At 42.3% G+C, this 17,135-nt stretch overlaps 1 protein-coding gene across 4 annotated transcripts in view; it reads right to left on the reverse strand.

The window, feature by feature from the left end:
* Window positions 1-15,617, reverse strand: part of arhgap17a (Rho GTPase activating protein 17a) — a 28,709-nt gene extending 13,092 nt beyond the window's left edge. For 2 of the 4 annotated variants that reach the window (XM_051416905.1, XM_051416904.1), the window contains exons 1-8: window positions 15,067-15,616; window positions 7,859-7,898; window positions 3,541-3,645; window positions 3,267-3,299; window positions 2,716-2,792; window positions 1,887-1,998; window positions 1,005-1,081; window positions 707-824 (exon numbers count right to left, since the gene is read on the reverse strand). In XM_051416905.1, the coding sequence (XP_051272865.1) occupies window positions 707-824; window positions 1,005-1,081; window positions 1,887-1,998; window positions 2,716-2,792; window positions 3,267-3,299; window positions 3,541-3,645; window positions 7,859-7,898; window positions 15,067-15,119 (615 nt within the window). In that variant the 5' untranslated portion in view covers window positions 15,120-15,616. Of the gene's footprint in view, window positions 1-706; window positions 825-1,004; window positions 1,082-1,886; window positions 1,999-2,715; window positions 2,793-3,266; window positions 3,300-3,540; window positions 3,646-7,858; window positions 7,899-15,066 lie in introns of all 4 variants that reach the window. The other 2 variants (XM_051416902.1, XM_051416903.1) reach the window with 2 other exon arrangements.
* Window positions 15,618-17,135: the final 1,518 nt, after the last annotated feature.

The raw sequence follows: 17,135 nt of genomic DNA on the forward strand, positions 1-17,135 counted from the left end.
GCTCTGAACTCTTATTAATTTAGTAAAGATCTCTGATCTCCACTACACAGTGTCATCCATCAAATTAATGTGTATTTCAGGTGGCACAAGGACAGACGTCAGTGGTCAGCTAAGCCGCCGGTCTGTGCTCTACGTGAGTCATAAATCCTCCTGTTGTCGGCAGGACTCAGTGACGCTGGGAGGGAGAACTTGTGAAGGGGAAACACAAGGCTCTGCGCTTCCTGGACAGAAAACCTGACACATCAGGCAGCCACTAAAACTCGCCAGTGATTCAGGTCAGTAGATGCAAACACTCACACAAACACTGAGCTGACGGGGCATTTTCATTTTCATTGGTGTGCGTCAGCAAACTGGGTCACAGGGCCCAAGGGTCTTGGGAAGTCCAGTTGTTGCTGTTATTTTTTTTTCCCCCACTTATGATGAGGCCTATTTCCAATTTCTTTAACTCATAAAGCCATAAATAACCTATTGCCTGCCCAAAGATACTAGCTAATACTAAACAGCACTATATACCGACTTCATCTACTAAACGCTTGTCATCTGCATATAATGACATCAAGCCAAGTTTTATTACCACTATGCAAAGTGACATGGCTGCAATATAACCCTGACAATACATGACTGGTGGTGTCATAAACTTATTAAAGACCACAATGAAGCAATATAAAAGACATATCAGCTAGTCATTGATATTCATGCTGGTTACCTTGCAAAGCTCCACTTTGTTCATGGCCTCATCCATCTCCTCCTTGAGTAAGTCAGCCTTGGCCGTCAGTGCTTGAGTGTTTGTTCCTGAGATTATTGACTTGGTTGCCTGCAACCATCTGAGTTTGGAAAGACAAGGGAAAATTGGAAAAATGGGGTGAGACCGACTCTGCGATCCAGAAACAATTCAGGATTAACTTTGGTTTCATTTAAGTATGATCTGGATGTATCACCTGACAATGCATTACAAATCAACACATATAACATGGTGAAAGAGAGTGAGCTGTAAACGAACAAACCTTGCTCTGGCAGAATCATAGTCCAGCACCAATTTGGCCAGCTGTTTCCTCTGCTTCAGGATGTTGGGAATGTCCACCTACAAAAAATTAGATCCATGACAAGTTGAATGAGCCTGAGAATTTAGAATGGCAAATATCTGACACTGTTTTCCGACTGTTCTTTCTCGATAATTATTTCATTTTTCCCCCCCCAATTAGCCTTTTTAACGGTAAAATTATAGAAATAAGCTGAATTGCTTGCAGGTTTGTAAGAGTTTTTACAAATCCTTGGAGCAGTTACTCTTATTTCAGTTTGTTGAGGAGGGGATAGAAATGTCTTTTACACTACAAAATGATCACAGCAAAACACCTTTGAATGGAGGTCTTGGCCCTGCAGTGCAGCTTAAGAGTAACAACTGTAGCAAGTGCAGTTATATAAGAAACAACCCAAAATGCAAGGTTTAAAAGGTACAAAGATGTCTGATAGGCGACTGTTTGGAAAAGTTGGTATAACAAAATGAACAGGTGGCACACCACAGTCTGTAATGACAAAGAGAAAAGGCCTCATGTTTAGCTAACGTTACCAGGATTGGCATCGGTTTTGTTTTAATTTCTCCAACCTCACAGGATCACATTTCCAAAGCAGGTCAATGTGGAACATACTTGTGAATCCATGCAAGCTTTGCTTGAAAGCTGTAGTTAATTTGCAACTGGGCAGTGTAAACCCAAAAGACAGGAAAACAATGTTTCTATTAAACAATCTATTGCACTATAATAAGACCAAAGAAAGCAAATAGAGGGGGTGTTACTGCACTCACAAACAAGCCAAGAGCTATGAAAGAATTTTAAATATTTAACTTGTGTTTAGTGGCTGTTATGTCCATAAAGAGGGAGGTTTCTCACCTCTGCTAGTTGGCTGAGGGGATCCAGAACGTCCTTCTCTATCTGCAGCTCATGTTGCATCAGTTCTGATGCCAGACGATTCTCTGCCTCACCACACACTTCCATCATCTTCCTGTTAACACAAGCGTCAGCACAAAGAGAGAGAAAGGTGTTAAAATCACAACGTAGTCTGTCTAGTCAGATCTCATTATCACATCAGCACAATTAGGTGAGGATGCCAGGTCTTATACATCCAGTGTAATCACACATCTCCCTAATAAAATATAACAACACAGAGGGATGACAATCTGGGACACCAGCTCTTCATCTGTTCCCAGTCAATAACTGAATGTAAAACAAGGTTATTGTAATGTCATCATTTCTAGCTGCCTGAAGCCAGGAGCACACAGTGACCTAGTGACAGTTAGTTCATTTACATGAATCAGGTTTTTTTGGCCAATGAAGGCCCTAAGCTTTGATACAGAAACCGAACAGTTGACACAAAGGCATCACATTTACTAAGAGACCAACTGTCGACTTTCCCTTCCTTATTATCTCGAGACAGACACATGGCTACTGCGTAGATTTTCTACTTTCTAGATCCTCAAACCTCCACTACAATCTGTCTCGTCCTGTTTTGTGTGTTGCTCTCGGTCACAATGAATGATCTGAATCTCACATAAAGGGAACTACTGAAACTCCCATCAACAGAAAACCAAACTGGGCAGATTGCTTGCCCTGAATGCATGGCCTCATATTTCACACTCTCTGGGGTGCATCTGCTCCATTAGCGACAGTTGCCAAGGAGGAGCAATTGGTTATCCGGCCTGTCAATCAATCACAAACTCACCCTATTAAGGAGTCTTCTCCCAACTGGTTTCCGCCTTCCACCATCGCCTGGGATAGCGAAGTCAGAGGAAGCTTTTTCTGTGGTGTGTGTGTGGAAGAGGGACAGATGCAGACAATTATTAGACTTAGATGAGATGAGATATACACAACATCATACTATGCACACGCATAAAAAGTACCCATTTCTATACAGCAGTTTCACTATTTGATGTTCAAGCCAATGGAAAATCCACCAAGGACTTTCCATTGAGCAAATTCAGTCAGGAAGAGGAAGAGAGCTTTCTGAGCAAAGGAGGAAAACACAGATGTTAAATGGGATTTAAGATGCAAACTAGGGAAGTAAGACGTCTATCAAATCACAACACTGGCGCTCATTTTCACAGTTTACACTTGTGCAAAGAATTTATGAGTATTCAACATCCTGTTTTTACCCGAGAATCCCAAAAGAAAAAGTGTCATGCATAGTGAATAAAGATGACAGATGTCTGAATGGAAAATGGAGCAATTGGTGCCAAGAACCAGAGAGGTGGAATAAGTAATCAGTGTTTTTACCTGACCATTTCCTGTATAGAGGCGTGGTACGGACTGTAGTGCATTTTTGGGTGGTGTGGGGTAGAAAACACAAAAGACAAATCATGGACTGTAGGCCTACGTTGGACATTTTGAAAACAGTAAGAACTCAAACTTTGTGTGGGAGGTGAATTATATAAAAAGAATAAAAGGTATTACACATCCAAGAACAGTTCATTGATCTGGTTAGTTTGTTTCTAGAAAGGCAAACTGGAGCTGTGACAAAAGTTTTATTGTAACAATCTTGATGTCTTACATGTCTCTTCTCTGCTTCTGCACCGATGTGTCCCTGTAGACATGACACCATCCTCTTGTGTGTGTTGTGGGACACCACACGCACCAACTCCATGCGCCGTTCAATCTGTGCAGAAGACAAGACGTACGAGACAGATTTTTAGTAAATATATTCTATAAAGATATATTATATAGATGAAATGTGGCTTTTTTTAAATGTTTGTACAAGCATACAAAAACACATACACATGACTCAAGGTCTTTATTACCACGACTACTCTGTGAACTTTTGCTTCATCAACGCCATTAACCAACGCAACAGTGTGCCAGCAGTGTTGATGGCTGATGAGATCCAGTTCCATGTAGAGATTTGATTTGTAGCTGCTTTGAGGGAGCCAGGGGCCAAAGGTCATGCATGATTGATAAGGTTTGTCCCCGCGGAACAACGCTGGAATGTTATCTTTGAAACACATGACTCATCGGAAGTGTCTCTATAGCAACGGCCACCGGGCTGTGACCGAGAGCGAGGGGTTCTTCGGCTTTAAAAAGGTCTTTTTGATTACACAGGCTTTCTCCTGTCTGCTAGCTTAACTACACAGATCCACTCTGTGCTTTTAGCCTGACAAGATATAATACTGTCATTGATGGGAGTCACAGCTATTCTGGCTTTAAGACAGAGCCCAACTGAAGCTCCGCAGGATGACTATTCATTGTCCTTGTCATGCCAGGTGCCTGACTGGGACAGTCAGTGTCAACATTAGCCTGACTGTCACTAGCCCATGAATAGAACTGATGATTGCAAGTTACTGTTCGAGTCTACTTAAAAGTCTGATGATGCAAAGAACTGGTTTGCCTTGGCAGCGCTTGTGAGAAAATTCAACAGCAGATTACATACACAGAACAGGTGTGTCTTCCTTTTTTTTTTATAAAAAGCACATCTGATGGGAGAAAGTGGGAGTCTGTAAGTGTCTCAAAAGGACAAACATGTTCTCAAGAGTCGGGGACAAACAATGTTCCAAATATAAATGGAACACTGAGGTCTAGAGGGCAGAAATGAAGAGAGACAAATGCAAAGGGAGGATCAACCAAATACCAGACAATTGTGTTCCAAAAACAGAATGGAGTCCGAACTCAGGAATTCCAAAGCAGATATCCGCCTCCAACCGTACGCCCCCCCCTTCCTCCCTCGGTTCTTGCACTCTTACGTCATTCCCGACCCATGGTGGCCCCAGCATTCCCAAAACAGCTGGGTCAAATACAAACTTCACCAAACACACACTCGCACATGCATACACACACACACACACGCACTCAGCTATAGGCTTGGGAACACTTCGTAGACTCAGCCCAGTTAGTACCTGGCACACAGAACAAGCAGGGGATTCCCCTCCCTGTGCTCTAAGAGAGATGATGTTCCTGTGTGGGTGTATTGGAAATGTTTGGGTTACATGGCACTGGGAGTATTCTTCTTCCTTTCATTGTGACAAACTGGGGTTAGACGCACAAGACCATACAGTCGAAAAATAAATTGTGCGGAGGAGTTGGGGAACCTGGGCCAAAAGGAGCTGAAAAGCAGGCAGCAGGGTGTGTTTTTCCTCCTGCTCTGTGATGAGGTCAACACATGGTCAATCCCATGACGCGTCATTGAGCAGGGAATCCCAATACTGGCTAGGATGCAGGGGGAGAAAAAAGACAGAGAGGGTGTCTGTCTGTCTGTCTGTCCGTCTGTGTGCTTGTGTGTGTGTTTGTTTATTGGTTCCTAAGAGAAAGGATGTGAACATGTCTGGACAAGTCCAGAATGAACAAAAATAACATAACATGACGCATTAAGAGGGGAATTAGGCAGTGAGCCATTGATGCAAACAAAATACTCTTTGTTAACATTAGGGCTATATGACAGAAGTGTTAAAAACAGCTGGTTGCTACCTTATAAACTGCCCTCAATTATTACACGCAACTAGGGTGTGTGCATGCATGCAGGCAACCTGGTATTTCTGGTGGTACCCCTCTGTAGATGAGCTGCTATGTAGGGAAGCAGCAAGGAATGGACAGCTGGCACAAGAATGCTGGGTGGCTCTTTGGCACCCTGGAGGACCATATTCAAAAAAGGGCTTGGGATGAGGAGGCTAAGATTAGAATACGTCAAATGCCAAAGACTCACAACTGAGATGAAAATGGGATTAGGGCTGCCACTAACATTTATTTGCATTATCAATTTTCGATTTTTCTAGATTATTCGATTAATCGTTTGGTCTATAAATATGTGTCAGAAAATTGTGAAAAACTACCATCCCAAAGACCGACTGGCCGACCACACAGAGATGGTTGGATGCAGCTGCGGCTGATATGACACGATGAGTTAAAACTCAAACAAAGTGAATCTCAGACGGGACTTTTTATGCTCACTTTCATTTCTTTGCAACAACAAGTATATAATTGGAAGTGTATGGCGGGGGTGTGATAGGAAACCACTATGTGAAGTAGAAGAAGAAGTAGGAAGCCTGAATAAGAAGGGGGAGGCTGATATTCCAGGATGGGTTTTCCAATAACTAAAGGATAAACTGAGAATTTTTGTTTCGAAGCGAGGAGCGACACAGCCATCTCAGGAATTAAAGAGGTCGAGTGATTTCTATCTCTCCATCCCATACTCCCTTTTTCCTTTATCAGACAGCAATGTTACTCTGAAGTGAGACACAGAGCCCACAGAGACTCAGCGGCTGATTTCCAGACAGAGGCAGAACAACCGTGTCTTTGAGAAAGTCAATTGTCAGACTCAATATAATGTCCCCTCCTCAGTAAAAAAGTACCCTAAGCGGTTAGTCATCACTGTCCACTTGCATTAGAGCAACTCATGCTGGCTCTGAATCTAACTCTGATGTTCTAGCGGTGACTCAAATACACTTTCCCCATATAAAGCCCATGTAATCTTCACAACAGAGGTTGGCTGTTTGTTTATGCATCCGGCTACAAAAGAGGGTGGGGAGAGGAACAACAAGAATAAAAGGGTGTCAGACATTGTGGCTTTGGCTGTTTCAAGGAGTAATGCAAAGCCAACTGAGTTTGTTTTAACATCTATGACATCTCCCATTCAAACACAAAGACCATCTGAATCGCTGGAATGTCTTTGCTGAGCAGCCAGTATTTTGTCCCAACCCCACCTGCATTCTCTCTCACACACACACACACACACACACACACGCGTTGTCGATATATGCAACTCACACACATACAGCCACAGCAAACTGGCCCCTTCTTGTTACTATGGAAGTGCTTCTCAGCCAATGCGTCAGCAACAGTGCTAACTACATCTACATAATGTATTTGCTACTAAGAGTTTGCAGTTCATAATTTCAACCCAGTGCTACACCAGCTGAGCCCACTGATAAGCAATCTTCAACCAGGGAGGAGGATCTAATAAGTGATATCAGCTACTGTCTGGTTGGCATGAAAACTGGAATACATTTGGGCCTGTTCAGCACATGGTCCAGCAGCCCTTTCAGCTTCAATAGGACAAATCTTAACTCAATTTTGCATGTTCTCTTGCGCGCTGTAAGAAGTGCTCACTGCTCTGGTGTTTGTTCTGTATCCAACTCTGGCCTGGTCATACTGTAATACAGTATAAAGACAAGTCAATGCAAAGGTGTAGCAGAGGAATTACCAGGGAAAGAAGAAAACTACTACTAACAGGGGTTCAGAACCAAAAATTAGAAAGGCCTTCCTGAGACAAGTGTAGGTTAAATAACTGTTGTATGAATCAGTAACAAAGCAGCAAAATTATTTTTATTTATATGGCAGAAGCTGCAGATTATTAATGAAAAAAAGTGCAATCATGTTTAAGGGACAGTGACACACACTACACTAGGCCTGATCAATGATTAATGCACAAATAAAGGGGAGGGACTAAGATGAGAAATGACCCGCTCTAGCCTTGGAATTACCTACCTATAGAAAAAAATCTCATGACTACACAACAAGCTCAGTTTCTCAGAATCAACTAAAATGTTCCTCGTCGCTGCTTTAACCTCACCTGTATAAATATGGCATCCAAAATCCTGGCACCATAATTACATTAAAAAACTAGATTAACAGACTAATTTGGGACTAAAAAAAAAGGTTCTGCAGCATCCTTTCTGTAAAGCCAATTTTTGTGGTGAGCAATAATGTGGTGCTTTGTGCTTCATGCATTTCCACAAATAAATAAATACTGTTTGTACTTTTGTGAAACCAACTGATCTGATTCAGAAATGACTGGTCCGTGTAACTGCAGCCATTGCCTAACAGACACAGCCGTTCCAGTGTTAAGAGCTGGTCAGAACTCTACAGTCAGATTAATGATTTACCTGTAAGAGGTCATCGCTGAGGACTTCTGTTTTCTCCGCTCTGTGGGTGAGAAAAGACAACAGAGAGTGTTCAGATTAGCACTGTTAGACAACAAAAACAGATAGGTATTTGTACTTGAACAGTCTGTCACTGAAAATATCTGCTAGACAAATGGCACCCGTCCTGAAAGACTGGTTTCCACTCTCTATTTGAACACTAAAACAGTGGCAGGTATTGACCAGGGCATCCGTGGGAATGTTTCAAGAGAGGGTGGGTCCCTTTGGTTTTGTTGCCATGGCTCAACCAGCCAAGTAACAGGCTGGTATCTAGGCTGGAGGCAAAATACGTCTTCAGACTACACTGAAGCTTAAATTATATCTGATAATAGACATTACAAAAGCAGAGACTCTGTTAAGCAAGAAGGCATGTTTCTGTAGGTAGTCTACTCAACAATTTTAGATTTTCGTTAAGCCACAGCTAGCCGGGCTCACAGTGTCGTGCACAGGGTAGCCACGCAGTCCTGCTCTGCCTGAGCCTATTAATAGTAAACTAATAGTTGGACTTGGAGAGGTCAGACAGATTAGAGTCACTTAAAGGGAGAAGGCTGGGAAACACAGGCTCAGCTCACACTGCTTATCAACACCTTCACACAGGGCCGATGGCTTCTATGGCTATGGGGGGGGGGCAATGCTACAGTCCGAGGGTCGGTGGCTGGAGATGAGTAGAATACAATGGTTGACTTGCAACTACAAGACGGACTCATTAAGTAAAAAAGCCATGTCTATGTGTTGTTTGTTGGAGTTGATATAAGGCTGTATAGGTTTAATTTTGTTTTAGTGTGATTTTTGGTGTTGTTGTGTGTTCTGTTCTCTGGTGTTTTTTTAGGTCATGTTTTATAAAAAAAAAATAAAAAAAAAAACATTAGACAGTGTACACTTACAAAACGTAATATACACGCGTCAACATTTCTGTGCATTGAAAGCAGCAAATCAGATAAAACATATACTAGTAGGTCTGCTCGGCATGCTCCAGCTATAGGGTTTATGCTGCAGAGAACGTTTCAGTGAACCAGAGTTTGACAGTGCACACCAGTGGGAATTTATTAAAATGCCTACTCTGAAAAACCACCAGACAGCTAACAGCTGACAGTTTTAGCTAGATGTTAGTGTTTTAAATTGCAAGTGAAGGTTTAGATTCTGCACAAGAGCTAGTTCCTACTGTTCTCTATCATGAATTAGTGCAAATATAAAAGTACTGCAGCATTGCTATAGATTCAACCTTATACTGTAACTCACTGTAAACATGATTCTCAGTAAAGCAGGAGGCGTAACATCTAACCGATCTAATGTGAATTGTGTAATAAATTCTACTTAGGAAATAGAGCTAATGAGCAGACTTCCAGTAACATGCCTCTGTTCCCCCTTTCTCTCATGGGACTTCATTGTCACACTTTCTGCCTCTTTACTGTAATGCAGAATGAAGACTCTGCAGTTATTGTTGTGTCTAACTAATGTGCAAACTTTCAGCCTTCTGGAGTGACCAGTAGACCGTCGCTTGCATGCATTTTGGGTAACTGAAGCTCTAAATGAAGCCTGGGCCCTCCTCCAAAACCTGCTCTCTTTGAACTATAGTAACCTCGTCACAGCTGCTTTCAATTACAACACAGAGGCAGGGAGCAGGGAGAAACAGAAAGACTGACAGAGAAGGGGACGACAGTTTGGGGGTTCGAAGGAAAAAAAATACAAATACAGAGCTTTTGGGGGTGGGGGGGTTAAAGACTCCTAAAACTGCCAAACCAGAAGAATCTAGAGGCTGGAGATGAACGGAAAGATTTTCACTGGAGGAGAGCCATAGCCAAGCTGGTGAAGTGTGAGGACCTATAACCCACAGAAACCTAAGGCCAGGCTTCCAGCTAGCTGCAGACAAAAGAGCCACACACACATTATAATGTACATACACATACTGTACAGCAAAGATTATAAAGCCACAATATGGAATCCACGTTCTGGTGTAGACTACACGCTGAAGGGCTCTTCATGTGGTCCTATCGTGGGCCTAATCTCAAAAACCAGTGTGTTCTTCAAGCTATCCTTTCATGAATATACGCCTATGGATCACACACCGCCTGTGCAAACTGATCAAGCTTGTGTGAACCGAAAAAGCAGAGGCAAAAAAAAAAGGCTGTGTGCGAGCCTGGGCACACAACAACAAACAAAACAACAATTGTTTTGCCGGCATCAGCTGACCTAGAGCGAACAGAACTGACCCCGTCGTGCCTCACGGAAGCAGCAGCCTTTGGAGAAAGTGTGTCGCTGTGTGCACTGCATGTGACTTCTTAACAACAAGAGATCCTCGCTGCACAGCCGTGGCGGCCTGCTACATCAGAATGGTAACCATGGGGAGTGGAAGGGGAGTAAGTGAATACTGCAGTCGTAAGCACAATAGAGCGGCTGTTACCGGCCACTCAACACAATCAGCAGGCTGAGGAGTAGGGAGGGTCTGCCTCTTACGGTTGCAACAGTTGGCAGCTTAAGGCATAAGGTAATAGATACTGGACCCGGATGAAAGGAGCTGGAGAATAATTGAGTGACTCAGCCCATACAACCTCCCTAATGTGGCTGATTATGTGAGCTGTTACGTTAACATTAGAGGGCAAGAGCGAGCAAAACGTGGGGGGGCAAAAACTGAAAGGATTTTATCCAATGTGTGTTGTTGTGGTATAAAGATAAATTAAGGCTCAGCTTAACCTGAGCACTATGATGAAGCAGAGTGCTTCCTCTGAATGGATTTATATCACATATTATAACAACATTCATAATAGCCAGTTGTGCCACATTTTTCTGTCTCAAATTAATAATCTGGATGAAAGCAACAATAGCCCAGCCTCACAGGTCGTGCATATCACTAGTACCACAAAGGGGTCTCAGCGGACACACCTCTTTGTCCTCGAGGCACTGGCTTGGTGAGACTCCAGGGAAACGCCCAGAGTCACCTATCCTTATAAATTCGACAGTGACATTTTGCTGATCCCTGTGGGGAAAGTGGCTTTTCAAACACAACTCCCTCTTGAGTGAATCAAGGGCTTCCAGATACAATAGGTCTATATTAGCCTGCAAAACACTGTGCCAGTAAGAAGACTGTTGTTGTTGTTAGATATGACATCAAAAACGGATTATATAATGTTAGTGAATGAATAACAGCTCAGGTCAGATGAAAACCCTATACATTCTCCCTGGGCTGATAATGGAACTAATTTGTTGACCCCATTGACCTACAGAACAGGGCACCTGCAGTTAAAAGAGACTCAAAATCAGTAAGCTTATATCGGTATTGATTAACTCATTGATGTTACTCACTCTTGTGTGGTAAAGCAACTACCATACCAACCCAGATAAACTCAAAGTGATGCAGCAATTACACTAATGTGCATTGTGACATATCAGGGTTTAAGTGCTGGACTGTCTATCTTCCCCCAGACACTGTAATGTGCTGCTCTGAATAATTACTGCAAAGTGAACATAGAATGTTATCGACCGATCAATGTCACCTGCTGAGCTGAATCAGGATTAAACAAACAAGATGCAGCGTATTAATTAGCGAGCTTTAGCTGGGTTTCAGACCGAAAAACAGCCCTGTGTTAGTAAGTGGGGGCTGCATTGGTGGGGGCATGTTTACCAGTGAGACAATGAAAAAAAAAGATCCAGTAAGTCCAGTTTGAACAATAGATTAATGCGTTTAAAGGCTTATCAGACAAACACACTGCACAACGGTTTGTAATACACACAGAGAGGATTTTACAACACTGGAAAGGTTATCACAACTGCAACCTTTTTTTTTTTTTTTTCACATCTTGTTGTGATGATCGCGAGGTAACATGCATGTGATTGGCACACACACTGCATCATTCAGAGCTACCTGTCGGTCTACAGACAGGCTCAGAGGTGCTAGAAGGTAGGTTCTGTTAACGTTGGTCAGAGCCAGGCGAGCTGTTTCCCTGTTTCCAGTCTTTATGCTAAGCTAAGCTAACCTGGTTGTAGGTCTTAGCTTCATGTTTAATTGACAGACATGAGATATATAGTGGCTAAAATCACTCCAGTAGACTGAGATAATAAACCAAGCTTGAAAGAATTTCTAACAGCTCAGGCGCCCCAAATAAACTCATATGTGTTTTGTTGGTTCACCTGTGTATGTCCCACAGATTTAAGGCCTCTTCCTGCCATGTGAACTAGTGATTAACAAATTCCTTCCTCAGCCATTAAAAAAACTTATCTAAGGCTGATTTCCAGACAGTTGGAGTTGGTATCATTATCAATCGCAAAACAGAGAAAATGTTAACTCATAAACATCACCAGTACAGTGCGATATGTTGACCTCACTCTGGATCTGTGGAGCATGATTGTTAAGTTATCTTCATGCAGTAGCTTATGACGCTCTATTAATATGTTATCTCCTTTAAAGGTGTTATTATCTGATCACATTAACCCGCAGCGAACAGGCACGTACAGGGCCAGAGAGTTCAAAGATGGCCAACTGAAATAAGCTTCCGTAAAAGAGATACAAATCCTCGCCATGTTCCCCGGCATGAATCACATGCTGTTTTTTCCCTGCAACTCTCTCTCCTCTTCTCTAGAAAGCGACTAGCATGACTCTGGGAGGCAGCTTCCTGTTTGTAGAAGAAGGAGAGATTTCCTTAGAGTGGCTGCCCGCTGGACACAGTGTTCTGCCTTTGCACAATCACAGGAACCCAGGGGGCAGCGGAGAGGGCCTTTGCACTCCAAACTTTTGCACATGCAGATACACAAGCAGACACAAACTTAATGGACAAAGCAGAGCATGCTTGCCTTGCCCTAATCCAAACGCTGACAGATCACTCATTCAGTAGGGCATGTATGTGAGTGCAAGATTAACCCTGCTTATGCATACAAAAGAGCAAGTCACTACTACACACACACACACACACACACACACACACACACACACACACACACACACACACACACACACACACACACACGTCTGTTCTCTGCATTACACTCTCTCCTGTTCTAATTTACTGCTGGTGAGGAAATTATGAGTATCCCAGCTGCCCTGGTTCTCCAGGTTTTGAATTTTGGCTGTAGGAACAGCTATTTGCAGACTGCTGATAGTGTTACCATCAAATAAACACTGCATAGATGGCAAGAAGGCAATTACTGTCTGTAGTGCATCTCTGCCAAATGGCCTATTTCTATCAGTCTAACAACTCCCCCCTGTTTTGTCTGCTTACCTGCAAATATTTTCATTTTCAGTTCATCTATCAGTTTTAAATTAGTACATTTCTCATCCAGTCTATAATATGATAAAAAATAATGACTAATGTTCATCAAACGTTATCAGAGCCCAAAGTAAATGTATGTGAAATGTTCCCATTGGCATAATGTGAAATGCATAAAAGGGAAAGCAACTAATTTCATGCCTGAGGGAACAGCCATAAGAGTTTGGGTACTGAAAGTCTAATAAATAACAGCGGTGATGAATTACTACATAAAATGATGAAATGTTATGATAAACCCAAAAATTATCACTATGGCTAATATGATCTTTCTTCAAACAACTTTTTATTAAAATTGTGTCTTTTTTATAATCAATTGAAATTCTATATTAATATGGAAGTAGTTTTTAAATGGGGAAACTATAACAGATTTGGCAAAGCTGCCTCTGCCTATTTAAAGATGACACATTGTGGTTTTCGGCATGTCGGTAGCTTTATCTGGTACCATCCAGTGCTGGGTACACCCGCTGTCCGCCTGAGGTACCAACTCCCATAGATGCATACCGACAACCACAAAATACACATACACACAAAATGCCACACATCATGAGAGCAGACCTCTCATGATGAAAACATCCTCTGACATGTCTCACCCTCCTGTTCACACAAGGCCAGGCTGAAGCCACCGCTCCTTTAGATATCCGGTAACAGAGGGACACTGTGTGTCATCACACGACAGCATAACGGCACCAGTTAACAAGCCTAAACATTGGAGAACACACTCTCATTGTTCGGATTTAAACTCTTTTTCGGAGGGTGGATCCATTCACTTAATAGCTTAGACACTGCAGTGTGTTATAAGTTCAGAGGGAGCGGAGAGACAGACAGATACTTATCCATCACTTACCCACATTAATCTGTTTTATAAGTTTGATGTGTGGTTGAAGCTAGGCATCTAGTGTTTCACAAATGGGGAGGCTCTTACTGGCACTTTATCAGCACAGATGAAAGTGAACCCTGCATATTATTCAGGTTCTCATCTAGCCTCGTCTTTTGCAGACACACTCTGTGCAGCAAACTCTGGCCCCTGGCTACGGACACAGATATACAAATATACTGATAGAATTTGGCATCTGTTATTGGCCGAAAATCTCATCAGTGGAAGCCCAATAATATTTTAATTTGGACTGATGGGAAACTAGTATTTTTGTGATCTTGCAGCTTATGCCACATAATGCACATTTGTGATATTGCACATTTTACAACTCAATTCCCACACAGTAGACATGTCTGAAATCCTTGCTCTCTCTTCTGCAGCAGCGTTACGTCTCTTGCAAACATGCCTACAGGTACAGGTCTGTTGGTAGTGTGGGGAAAATCTCAGATATCCATACTGGCCTCAAAATATTGGTGCATCCATTCCCTCACTGTATGTTTTCCAAAAATAGCCAAACATTAAGACTTTTTGTTTTACTGAAGCCAGGTTTGAAAAAAAGTGACTGACCCAACTGAGGAAGAGTGAATGAGGAAAAAAAATGCACCATCATTGTGCTCATCCCTGGTGTTTACTTCCCATGAAGACAGTGATAACACTGCGTAGATGGCTGATTCAGTGTTTTGAGGACATCTGGTTGGGTTCAGACAGTGTGGACGCTAGCACACATCAAGGAAAAGCATCCACCCCATCCTGTTTTTATTTATATCTGCACTATCATATGCCTGGTTGTCAGCCATTAAAATCTAATTATCCATTCATGAAAGAGTCTTTCAGACTTTCTATATTAGTTCATGTGAGGGGTTTTATTTTTTACATTTAATTGCCATAACTGCCAGAAAACAAATTCAGGGCACATAGTGAACCGTTATAGGTTAAATTATGTCAACAAGCCTTGGAAGTCAGGTCAGAGAGAGCAAGAGTAAGTGTGTTTGCTGGTTTAGAGATGAGCTTCAGTAAACAACGCTGACTGCGATACTTGCCTGCCGACTGTTTGATTGGCGAGCTGTTTCATCCGATTGAACTGCTTCTTCATTTTCGGTCCCTTGCCAGTCTATCCTTCCGAAGTTACGCTTCAAAGCCGGGCTTTGGTTTGTCATGAAGTTCACAGGGCCTCTCCCCTGTTTGAATTCCCCCCAAGCTGTCGCTATGACAGGGAAAAACAAGCGAGAGCCATTGAGCTCAAAGCCAATTAAAAATAGTTTGTAGCCTCGCTAGCCCCTAAGCTAGCCTTTCCCAAGTGGAAATTCTAGAGAAAAGTTCCCTTTGGGGGCGACGGCATGATCCGCGAACCTCCTTTTTTGTTTATATCCGTACATTAAAGTCCCGAAGTAAGCCGTGACTAACTTTCACTGGCTCCATCGGCTTTTCATGGCTCTTCCCTCGGTTGCTGTCTTGACCGTTAGCCGGGCGAGCTAACGTTACCGAGCTGGATAATCCGTCGGCCGCTTTTTCCCAGAGCGGAGCAGAGTGAGCAGCAGCAGCAGCAGCAGCAGCAGCTCCTCACCTCCGCCACTGCCAGCACACACACACACACACACACAGAGAGAGAGAGAGAGGGAGAGCGGCAGGAAGTAACGTTAGAGCACCGCAGCATCTGCCACACAGCACCACCTCCTCCTCCTGGACACCGGCAGGAGAAACTCACTCACACACTGCACCGATGTACGGATGGAAAGAATCCTTTACTGGCTACTCTGAAATAAAAATAAAAAAGTCGCTATAATGAAAAATGCTGACCTCAACTTTAGAGGCATGCATTCATAATGTGTTTTTACCTGTATTTGCATTGTTCACACAGAATACTGGTTAGAGAATATATTTTATTCAAGTTTATTTAAACAAGTGGTACTGTGCTCCAGATGGATTCAACTCGAACAAAGTTGCATACTTGGTATGATTTTTTTTCTCAAAATTATACTTAGTCCCCCTCCACTTAAAATATTGTTTCATGTAGTTCATGTTTGAGCTTCACTGTGCAGGATGATGTATGTACAGAGTTTGACACTAGAAGGATGTTTTCACACATCACAGTCTGATTTTAAGGGGCGGATAAGTGACATAGTTTGGAAGTCATGCTGGTCCAGTATGCAACCTATACAGAGTGATATAGAGACTTGAAGTCACCAGAGCACATACACTATGAATGGACTTTACAGTGAAGAAGGAGACATCTTGAGGTAGAAGGAGAAAATGCCTTTTTTTTATGGATTTAAGGACAAAACATTAAATTATTGTTCCAAGCAGACTATTTGTATTATGGCTCATGTCTAGACTGAATTTTTAAGTAAAGGGGTTCACAATATATCTGCCAGTGTATTATATCAAGCAACAGTTGCTAAAAATGATGGTACTGGCTTGCACTCTAAAATCAACTCATGACTGTGCAATATTATGAGCCATTAGCTCCGAGTTTTTAATATGTATTTTTATCATAATATTCTATATTTGTTTAAATATGACAATTACCAATGAATTTTGAATGAATTTTCACTTACATTTCTACACACATTTGTTGGTGCAGTAGTGTCAGCATATTACAAAAAAGCTTTCAGAGATCCACCTGTGAAAAAGATTCAATGGGAAAATAATTTGAGTTAATCACATTGAGTGGTTGCACATGGGATTTTATAAAGGCATACGGTGTTGTTATTATGAAAACGATCAAATGTGTTTAAATCACACAAATTACAAAAAGGCAATGGTGCTATATCTAAGAGCACATACAGTAAAAATGGGCCACATGTGAGCCTCCCACATGTCTCTCCTTTCCAATTCTTCCAATTAGTGTGTTGTGTTTTGCGGACACCTTGATTTACCCAGATTTCCGTTCTTGTGGTTTTCTCCCCTGTGTGGCTTCTCAAATGGATTTTTAATAAAGCTGCTGAAGTTTCTCCCATAAGTAGGACAAGTCTTTTTCTCTTTCATGTGACTTTCTACATGCTGTGTCAGGTTCTCTGGGGAATTCAGACAACACACTCCTCAGAGCCATAAATGAATTCTTGATTATCTGAGAGACGAGGCGTCCTCACTGAGGTTGGCTTTGTAACCA

This window comes from Dicentrarchus labrax, unplaced genomic scaffold, assembly GCF_905237075.1.
Source record: "Dicentrarchus labrax unplaced genomic scaffold, dlabrax2021, whole genome shotgun sequence".
NCBI classification, from domain to species: domain Eukaryota; kingdom Metazoa; phylum Chordata; class Actinopteri; family Moronidae; genus Dicentrarchus; species Dicentrarchus labrax.